Source organism: Ailuropoda melanoleuca, chromosome 12 (genome assembly GCF_002007445.2).
Source record: "Ailuropoda melanoleuca isolate Jingjing chromosome 12, ASM200744v2, whole genome shotgun sequence".
In the NCBI taxonomy this organism is placed as follows: domain Eukaryota; kingdom Metazoa; phylum Chordata; class Mammalia; order Carnivora; family Ursidae; genus Ailuropoda; species Ailuropoda melanoleuca.
In genome coordinates, this window is record NC_048229.1 from 7,038,613 (window position 1) to 7,049,193 (window position 10,581).

Below are 10,581 nucleotides of genomic sequence, written 5' to 3' on the forward strand. Positions count from 1 at the left end.
GGGGGCAGTGGTTGGGAAGCCGGGGGGTGGGGGCAGCGGCAGGGTCGGAGCCAGCACAGAGGGGGCTGCTACAGCCGCCGCCCCTGGGGTCACCACCATGGGTTTGGGGCAGTCGGCGCTGGTGATGGGGGCTGAGGGCATCTCATCATCCGAGATCTCCATGTCCTCGCCCGAGGACTGCTGGCCCTGCAGGGAGAGCCAGGAGAGAGTGGTGAGGTTAAGCCTGGGAGACCAAGCTGGCTCTTAGAACCGTTCCAAACACCAGAAAGTCAGAGAAGCCTTCCACCAGACTCAGGAGCAACATGGATTCTGGTCCCCTCCCTTATGGACCACATGGCCTTGGTCAGTCACTTAATCTTGCTAAGCCCCAGTCTCCTCGTTTGCATAATGGGCACCTGCCTCACGGTTTATGAGGATTCATTCATTCATTCAGCAAACACTTGCTTGGCACCTGCTATGGGCCAGGCACTGTTCTAGGTGCTGGGGACACAGCGGGGAACAAGACAGACAAAATTCTTATTCTCATGGAGCTAAACTTCTAGGGGGAAGAGGCAAAGAATAAGCAGAATGAAGATGTGAAATACGCAGCCCGCCATGGAGAAAAAGGAAGCTGAAGAGGGAGACAGGGTGTGAAGAGGGAAGCAGATTCTGTCAGCTTGAGAGATTCTATTTCCATTTGTACTCAGAGAAGGTAACAATAAGTGTTAATAGTGCTTCCTATGTCCGACAACCTTTCGAAGGACTTGATATATATATTAACTCAGTCCTCAGAACGACTCTACAAGGTAGATCGTTATGTCCATTTTTACCAAGGACACTGGAACACAGAAAGCTTAAGTAAATTGCCCAAGGCCACAGAGCCACTAAGAGATGGAACCAGGATTCAAACCGTCCTTCCTCACGGCGACAAGGAGGGCCAGGTAGCCAAGGGCACGTTTGAGCAACAAGGGTTAGCAGCTTTAAGGCCGTATAAACAGGGGGTATGTCTTTATTTTCCTTAGTTACTGTTTGCATCTAGTCTTGACTGCACACTTAGTGTGGGCCAGTGTGGGGCTAAACACTGTGGGTACACAGTGTTTCATTTCTTGTCTGCACTGAAGCCTTGCGAGGTGGGGGTCTACTCCAACCCCTCTGACAAGTGAGGAAACAGCCCAAGAGCCACTGGCCCAGGAGGCACAGCCAGTCAGAAAGAAGGCTATGACTCAAGCTCAGGATGGATCCCTGTGGAATCCAGGGACATGGTACCAGATGAACAGGGGAGGACCCCAGCTCTGAAATGGGCATGGGCCCCTCTACACTGGGACACGGGGCTTTGGGGAGTTGGACACACAGGCCTGGAACTGGAAGGGGGCATTTTGGTGTACATGATAGAGATGGAGTGAAAAGGCAGAGCAGGGGTGGGGGAGAGGAGAGCTGGATCAACCCCAGGCTCTAGTGTTGGAACAAGAGGTGAGAAGGTGGCTCAGGTCCTGCCCTAGTTGAACCTGGGTGAGAAGACAGGGCCTTTGTAGGTTGGAAGAGACAGAGAGTGCATTTGAAGGCTGAGGGGACCGGGTCTGTAGAGGCTGTAAGGTCAGAGGTTAGACCTTCAGGAGAGCAGAGTCCACAAAGGGAAATGGGGGGAGTGCGGCTGGGAGGAGGAATACCAAACTTTCAGCAGCAGTAGGAAGCTCTGGATTTTGCAAGACCCCCCTACACACACACACACACACACACACACACACACACACACACAACCTCTCTCTCCCCCTCTCCCTCTCAGGGTCCATAAGCACATGCTGGAGGAGAGGCTGGCAGGCTCAGCAGGATTCTCAGGGACAGAGCCCGAGAGATCAGTCCCGGACAGCGCCCGGCTAGGCGAGCGCAGCACACAGAGGGTTAACCCGGCACCACGGCCAGCCAATCACAAGGAGACCCGGATCCTGCGCTCCAGCCCTCGGCCTGGCCCCTCCCTCCGCCCCTCCGGCGCCGGGGGGATGGGGGTGAGAACCAGCGGGAACTAGCCGAGCGCTGAAGTGCTCAGCAGCAGCCCGCGCCGCCGCGCCTGGAGCTTCCCTTTCCCGCACCTCACTTAAGCCAAAGACAGTGTGAGGCAGGTACTTCCACCGTCCCATCTCACAGACGATGAAACTGAGACTCAGAGAGGGAAAGCGCCTTACCCAAGGTCACATAACCAGTAAGTGACAGAGCTGGGTCTCCAGGCTCAAAGACTGAGCCTGAACTTTTAACCACCAGCCTCTGTGAAGAAAGGGAATGTCCCTCAGTGGTGCTCCCTGCTCTCTCTCCGGAGTCTTCTGCCTGAGCTGGGACAGCCTCCCGGTTCAGTCTGGAGGAGCCAGGGTGCTGCTGCTCTCCAGGCTGCCAGCAGGGGGCTCCCGAGGGCCAGCCTGGACGTTACCAGTACTGTGGTCTTCCTAGGGTTACTGTCCTGGGGTATCCCCACTCCACCTCTCTTAGGCCTCAGTCTCCCCTTCCCTACAGTAACAAGATGGGAGAGCCCAGTCCCTCTGGCTACTCTGGGGTTTTCAGTCCCGGACCAGCCAGTCAGCACAGTAAATATCCCCTAACCCCAGGTAGCAGAGGGAAGAAAAGATGGCAGGCCTGCCAGCCCCCCACCTCTGCACACCTGTCAACTCCTGCACAGACCCCTTGGCACCAGAAACCACTTCCTAGAACTGTCTGGAGGCCCTCTGGAGAGCAGCAGCCACCTGCAGTCCCCTCCTGGGCAGGCCAAGTTCCACTCTGTTCCTCCCTGAGGCAGCCAAACACACCTAATCAAAGGGTCTAGGAAGGGGGGACCCTCCTTCCTGCCACCCACAGGGGCACAGAGCTCAAAGTCCCTGGCTGCTCATGCCCCCTGGGCGCACAGGTTCCAACCCAGGTCTTTGGGAGGGCCAGGACAGGTGCTTGGACCAGAAATGGGGAGCAGCAGAGCCAAGGCAAGAGGACTTAATCCTTTCCTCCAAGGGTCTGCTGCACACAGCAGCCCCCACCCCAAGCTAGAGGCCAGAGGCCAGAGGCCAGAGGCCGGAGATTTGGGTAATAAGACCCCAGATGAAGATCTATGGGTGAGGAGCGGTGGAGAATGGTCAATTTTGCCTGTTTCTGGCTGTGGCCCTCCTCCTGGGCTAACTCTTAACTCCTTCACTCCTGGAGACAGAGGGAGAGGGCTAAGGGAAATTTCAGTGCCCTCCCTGCCCGCCATGGTTTCCCATCACTTCAGAGGGCACTAGGTTCTGAGACAGTGCTCCAGAGCTCCCACCTGGCCTGGCCTAAGAACGCTCTGGCTAATCCCTCTCCCCAAATAAGCCTGAGTGTCAGGATCAGCTCTGATCACCCCCAAGCCACCCAACAGAGGAGGGGATCCAGAACCATTATGACAGTCCATACTGTCTGAGGTCTCAGGAAACTCCTACCCAAAAAGTTCAAGTCAGAACTGATCCCTAGGAAATGTCTTAACTTCCCATACCTAACAGGAAAGCAACAGCTCTAGGTCATGTTTCCCTTCTCTCTATGGCTGCTAGGTTGCTCAGAGCCAAACCCTGGTGCTTTTTGCATTCTTTCTTTATTCTCTGTATTTGACCTGTTATTTTAGCTGCCCTAACCCTGTTGTTTCTGTGTTTTAACTAACTGTCCTAAGGGGATAATGTTTCAGAGGAGGAAAGAGGGAGACACAAGATAGACAAAACCAATCCAAGACAGAGGTGGACAGACATGGTGGTACCTCATCCATCTTCTCTGAGGTTGGGGTCCTGTCTCCAGCCAGGTCCAAGGCTACCTCAGTTGTCTGGCCCAGAAGACCAGAAGGGTCCGGAGGGCCTGGCTCCGGAGGGGGCCGGGGCCCCAAGCCCAGGTCAAGCTCATCATCCTCGTCTGAGTCAGGCAGTGGCGTGGGACTGATATCCTCCAGGCCAGTGCTGGAGGGGCGTGAGGAGGGTGGTGTGGGGCCTCGAAAGCCTGGCTGGGAGTTGGTACCAAAGGGGGCCAGTGGGGAGAGCTGGGAGGAGGAAGAGGAGATAGGGCTGCCCTCCATCTGCAGCTCCGTATCCGAATCCTGCTCCCGAAGGAAAGGCAGCTTGGTGCGCTGTTCCTTCAGCAGCATCTCTATGCGTGAGTCCAAGCTGTCGTGGGGCTTCTCCAGCCCCGCAGGTGATGACTCCAGCGTAGGCGTGCCTGGACTGTCGCAGGGCTCAGGACTCCAGCCAAAGGTCGGCCGGCCACCCAACTCCATGCTGTTGGCGTCGGGAGGTGGTGGGCCAGGAGGTGTGCCTGGCTTCTCCTTGGTCAGGGGCTCAGTGGGTGGCAGGGGTGGGGGCACAGGTGCTCTCCGGAATTCCCCGCTGTCACGGGCCCCAAAGGTGGTTGTGGTGGCGGGCTCCTCGGGGGGTGGGGGGAAAGGGGGCACAGGAGTCTGATACGGAGAGAAAGTCGACTTGAATGTGACTCCGGGAGTGGGGGTTGCTTGGGCAGGTGGTGGAGTGTGGGCGAACGTGGCCGAATCCTGTGGTTGGGCCTTGAACGGAGGGCCACTGTTGCCCCCACTGCTGCTGACTGCCCCAAATGGGAGGTCCATGGAGCTCCTGAAGGCAGCTGGGGCCCCTGCCACTGCAGCGACCGCACAAGAGTTGTGGACATAATGATGCTCATGACGGCGGTTGTAGGCATCTGTGAACTTGCTTTCATGACGCCGGGCCTTGAAGGTCACTGTGGGGTCCTGGCTGAAGAGGTAGGAGGGTGTGGGCTGGCGGCTGGAGTAGCTGGAGTCCTGCGAGAAGGGGGTGCCCAGGCGCGGCGTGAGCGGTGTGCCCTGTCCGTAGGAGTTGGGTGTGTCCAGGCGGCAGCTGGAGTATGCAGTGTCCTGGGAGAAGGGTGTCCCGCCACTAGTGGGGGTGACAGAAGAGGAGCCAGACCCACAGCCTGCAGACAGGCTACCATCCTTGAGGCGCTTCAGAGCATCTGACAGCTAAGGAGAGAGAAAGAGAGGGGGAGCGGTGAGATCCCTGAGGGGAGTCCTGCAACGGGAGGGCCCTGTTGTCCCCTCCCACTCTGGGGATCTCAGAGCCAAACTGGTCACTCTAGAACTGCAGCACGGTAAATGGAAGGGGCAGCAGGAGACCGAAGAGGAGTTTCTGGATGGTTCTAACTTTTCTCTAATCTTAGGATATCCAGTTATCCTCAAGGAACCTTGAGGATTTTTTATAATCCCTAAAGAAGAGAAAACAGAAGATCCTGACATCTTGGTTTGAACTGGGATTTCCTTCCTGCCTCAGACTGTCAGAAATCAAAGACCTTCTAGCAGGAAAAACTACGGTTTGGGGAGTGAGGGGGTGGCCAAGGGCCCTGTTCCCTCTGGTCTCCCAATGTTTTAGGAGTTAAACAGCATGACATGGTTAAAGTGCCTCAAACAATGCAGCAAGTCAGCAAAGAGGCTTCATTCTGGAAAAGCTACTGCTAAGGGCAGCTGAGCTGTTGCTGGGCAAGGGCTGGACTGAGAATCTCCCCATGTGAGGGCGGTCTAGGTAGAAGGCAGTGGTTGGGTAAGGAGTCAATCTTGCTCTGGAAAGAGAGACCTACACTCTGCTTTCTGCGGAGTAATCCTAGGCAGGGTAGAGCAGTGAGTGCATAGGACGTCAGACACGGCAATGTTTCAGCGCCAACACAAAGTAAGCCCTAGTAGGCTGTGGGTCTGTGGGAATCCCAGCCTGGGCAAGGTTAGGCTCCTTTCCCTCCTAGGCTCTGGTGTCCAATGCTGGAGATGGTAAAGCGGGGGCGGGGGCACACCAGAAGCTGGTGATGAGTGTGATGAGTGTGTGTGTGTGTGGGGGGGGTGCGCGCTGATGGTGATATACCCACCTGCAGGGTCTCGTTCACAATTGGAGAGACAGCATCCAGCTCGCCCACTGGGAGGGTCTGGGGTGTGTATCGGCCCGTGACCAACAGTTCGTAGAACCGCATGCGGGTTTCCCCTGTAGGAACGGCAAGGGAGGGAGGACTGAGGGAGGCTCCAGGTTGGGGCAGACCCCACAGATTGGCTTCCTTGTGGGCCCCTTGTGCCTGAGACCCCAAGCCTGGGCAACTGTGTGACCCTGACTAGGTAACCACCTCTCTCTGCACTTCACTGAGAAGTCCTTTGTGTTCAACAAAGCTGCTAAACTGTATGATTTTTCTGACCTTAAGATTCAGAATTTAATCCTTTATGGGGCTGGGACGCCCCCCAAAAGAGAAATGCCACCCCCAACACAAAGCCTTTTCCTGTCACTTGGGCCATGGGACCCAAACAAAGAGTCAGGTCTTCCCACTTAACAGCCAGAGCCTACAGCAAGTGGAGAGAGCCCAGGACACAGAGGCCACAGTTTGTTGCTAACCATCTGGAGCCAGGTGACCAGCAGAGTTTGTAAAACACACTCTGGCACCACATTACTGTGAACTCCACAGGCCTCCTCCTCTGACCTGGCTCCCCGGGCTCGCCAGCTCTGCTGGGACTCAGTGCCACAGAGCCCTGTTTGGCAACCCTCCCCCCACAGCAGAGAGAGGCCTCTATAGACCAGGGGGCCCCAGATTATTGATATTTATAGAGCCCTCTGAGGCAGCTGCTTACATATGCAAAGGAGACACATTCCTTGAGCTACACTTTACACTTTACTGGTCTTTTTCTCGAAATACAAAGTTAGTTGGCAGCCTCTAAGGGCCTCCCACTTTTTTTTTTCTTTTTTTTCCCTTTTCAGAAATGAAATTTTGGTGAGAGCTGGCAGCTCCTTAAGATGGCCATGTGACAGGGGAGAGGGCTTCATATTCAATTTCCAGGGAGACATCAGACTGCAGCCACCCAAGGGATACATAGATCTGGAAGGGTCTGTACTCCCCAGAGACTGAGAAACTAGAGGGAGGGAGAGGGGTACTGTGGCTCGGGCAGGAACCTGGGCTTGCGTCCTGACGAAAACTCTGAAATAGGTACAGGCTTGGCAAGACTTTGTGAGATAACCGTGCCCACCCAGTTCCAGTGTCCCTCCACAAACGCCAGCAAGGGCTTGGAGACCCAGTCAGTATGTATTCATTATTAAAAGCAAAAAAGAAGGGTTTGGATTTTCCTGTTTGGGTTTGGTGTGCCCTGGTTGCCCCTAAACTCTAAGCTCACAGAACTCCTGGAAGCTGCCGACCAGGAAGCCCTCCCAGGCAGTATCTCCCAGGAGACCCCAAGAGGCACTGGACCCAACAGTGCCTGCCCAGTTACAGGGCAGGGTGCTCCTCAGGGCACCCTGCACCTTCTTCTATATTGGTGGGAACTTCCCTAGAGAGGCCACAGGTGAACTTTGGGGGATGCCCTAGAGTCCTACAAGCCCCTCTGTCCAGCATCCAGCTTTTCCTCCCAAGAACCTAAGGGAGGAAGGGTGGCTTCTCCAGCCCCACTCTCCCAGCAGCCAGCTCAGAGTGTGCACAGAGCGGAATTCTGGTGCATGGGAGGCGCTGCTGTCTCTTTAAGAGAGAGGAGGGAAGGCACAGTGTCAACCCCTGAGCACCCAGAGCAGCCCGCCCAGCTCTATCGGAACATTATCAATGAAACCACACTCTGGGCCCAGATTGGTTTCCACTTCCAGATGGAAGAGGTAGCCCTGGGGGGGTTGGGACCCTGGATCCTTGGAAGACTCTCTTTTTAGTTGAGGGACCTACCCTTTATGTATTTAAAGGCATTCTAGTGGCTCTCCTTCAGCCCCTCACAAATAAACCCTGCCTCCTCCCCTAACACAGATGGCAACACTGGGGACCGCCTAAACCCAGGCCACCAGGGCTCCGAGAGGGGCCCACAGGGGTGTCAGTGGTGGGGAAGCCTCTGGGTGGTCCCTAGGGGTACATGCAGTAGCCAAGGACAGCACATTTGGTAAATTATAGCTTGTCTCCTAGCAACAGACAACACATTTAGCTCCACGTGACTTTACCCTCAGGAGGGGGAAAAAACAGGGTTGTGGGGGGTCCCCAACACTACAAGAGGGGCTCTGGGAGGGAAAGGAGTCATAGTGACAGGTCCTGCCTCCCCTGCACCGTAGGTTATCCTAAGCAGGGCTCCACTCACCTTTAGTGTCCAGCTCCACGTGGATGATATTGCCCATGACTGAGGTGCTGTGCAGGTGCTGAACAGCCTCCTTGGCTCCCCTGACCGTGGCAAAGACCACCTTGGCAATGCCCAAGTGCTTCTTGGTCTTAGGGTTGTACAAAATTTCCACCTCCTCCACCTCGCCATACTTCTTACACATGTCCCTCAGGAAGTTTTCTCGGATGTTATCATTCAGCTTGGCAAATGTCACCTGTTTCGGAGGCACCGGGCCCACGTAGAACTCATCGATCTGGCAGGGACGAGGGGGAAGGGAGTTTGGAGGACATTGAAACCAAGGAAAACACAACATTCCCCACTCGCATGCCCGCTGAAAACAATGAAGGGTAAAAAATATATTTTTTTTTTTGGAAAAAAAAATGCACGCGGGCGGGCCCGGGAAGCAGAGGATTAAATCGTTTGGAACGTGGAAGTCCTCTGGGTTCGAAAGGAAAGGGGAAAAAGAAACAGTTTCTTTTTCCCCACCCCCCATTCCGGCCTCCCCTCCCTGCTGCGGGGTCAGGGGCGAACCCTTGGTCTAGGAAGTTGTCCCCCTTAAGCCACAAGGCTGAGAAGGGGGGCGGGTCCCGGGGCAGAGCCGCCCGGCTGGCAGGAGCCAGGTGGGGACCCGGAGCCCCCAGCTGGGCCAACAGGACACTGTAACCGATCCTTGATTACAGTTTCACTGAGTGTTATTCTGTTTACAGTAGCCCAGAGGGGACACCCCTTTCGCTGCCATCTCCCCCTCCCCGCCAAAACTTCCCCGGCCGTGGACGGCGGGAACTCAGAATCTGGCTGGGCTCGGTCAGGATCCCACTCCCCAGGGGCAGGGGCAGACCCCCTTCTCCAGGCACTTGTCAAACTCCGGGACTGGGGACCCGGCTGACAGTTGGCCCGGTAGTCGGAAAGGGGGACCCTGGGCCGCTCGGACCTTTTTCCTCCCGCCCCCGGCTCGGCTGGGGGTGGGTGGGGGCGGCTGGGGGGGGCGTTTTTTTGGGAGGCGCGCCGTCTACTTACCGCCAGGCTGAAATGCTGCCCATCGTAGCGGTACAGTTTATGATGCCCCTTTTTCAGAGCCGGGTCAATCATCAACTTGTAACTTCTCCAATGGTGGTTCCTCCTCTCTCCCAGAAGGGCCGGGTTTTTTTTTTTTTTTTTTTTTTTGGTGGTGGTGGGGGGGGGGGTGACTGTTCTCCATGCCGTTAACCCAACCTGAAAACGAGCAAGTTGTTGTCGTCTCCGCGGCGGCGGCGGCGGCAGCTTCTACACACACGCGAAAGAATCAAATCGTCCAGCCCCCACCTCCTCCCACCTTACCAGCGCGCCCCAAAAGGAGCTGTCTCGCCGGCTCCCCCAAAAATAAGAATAGAGCGAGAGAATAACCCTTCCGGGAGAATTAGGCGCCCGCCCGCTCGGCCACCGTCTCGGGGCGGCAGCGAGGGGCTCCCGGGGGCTCCCGGTGCGTGCTGGCGGGGCCCAGGGCGCCCGGAGGACGCGGGCTCCGGCCCATGGTGCCCGTCCGGCCGCCNCCGCCGCGGCTGCCGGGCCCGGAGCTGCTGCCGCCGCCGCTGCTGCTGCTGCTGCTGCCCGGGAGGCGGCTGGCGGCGGAGGCTCGACTCCCAGTAGCCGCACATCCCACAATACACCGCTAAGGAGCCCGACCCGAGCGCTCACCCTCCTCCTCTTCCTCCTCCTCCTCCTCTTCCTCCTCCCCTCTCCTTCCTCGCCGCTTCCCCAGGCACTCTCCCGGCGGCGGCAGCTGCGCCGCCAAAGCCCCGGGCCCCAGCGGCCCCCCACCCCTCACTCGCGCGCTCCCACACTGCCTCCCCCCTCCCCGGGGGAAGGCCTTTTAATTTATTTATTCTGCTGGGACTTAGGTGGGGGGCTTGGCAGGCGGGGGAGGGGGGGTCTCCCCGGGCTCTACCTCCCGCGGCTGGGGCTACCCTCCGAGCCGCGGCCGCCGCGGTGTGCGCCTGGGGCCTCCAAAACTGTTTCCAAACTGCCAAGACCGGAGGTGGGCGCGTGGGGTTCGGGGGAAAGGGCTGGGTTCTTTTGGGGAGGGGTGTGATTGTGTATTTAGACGCTGGGAACCGTGGGGGGAGGCAAGACGACTCAAGACGAGTTGCAATCGAGGTATCTCTGCTCCGGCTTCCTCCTCTGCCCGGAGACCCCCCTCCCCCTTGGAGCTGAGCTAGGGAGGGGAAACCAGGATTTTAACCAAATTAGCATTCACATTCCTGGGAGGATGTAGCCCTCGCCTGGACCAGGGTGATAGAAGCTTTTTGCTCTGTTTTTATTTTTGGAGAGGAGCGCCCTGTAATTGTCCTAAACACATGCTTCTCCCCCTTCTTCCTCCAGCCACCAGCAGAGGAGAGAGTCCCCCTTTTTTGCATTTATCTTTTCCTTCCCCTTTCTTTATTAAAGGTCCGGGAGTGGCGGCGGCCAATCAGCGCGCGGCTTCCATTTTGTGAGTTCAACTCCGAGGCTCCCGGGCT

At 57.0% G+C, this 10,581-nt stretch overlaps 1 protein-coding gene across 1 annotated transcript in view; it reads right to left on the reverse strand.

The window, feature by feature from the left end:
* Nucleotides 1-9,602, reverse strand: part of SETD1B (SET domain containing 1B, histone lysine methyltransferase) — a 23,153-nt gene extending 13,551 nt beyond the window's left edge. The window contains 7 exon segments of the mRNA XM_034637953.1: nt 1-186; nt 3,725-4,963; nt 5,854-5,966; nt 8,069-8,417; nt 9,002-9,214; nt 9,216-9,298; nt 9,404-9,602. The exon segment at nt 1-186 is cut by the window's left edge and continues 639 nt beyond it. Of these exon segments, the coding sequence (XP_034493844.1) occupies nt 1-186; nt 3,725-4,963; nt 5,854-5,966; nt 8,069-8,417; nt 9,002-9,214; nt 9,216-9,284 (2,169 nt within the window). The 5' untranslated portion in view covers nt 9,285-9,298; nt 9,404-9,602.
* Nucleotides 9,603-10,581: the final 979 nt, after the last annotated feature.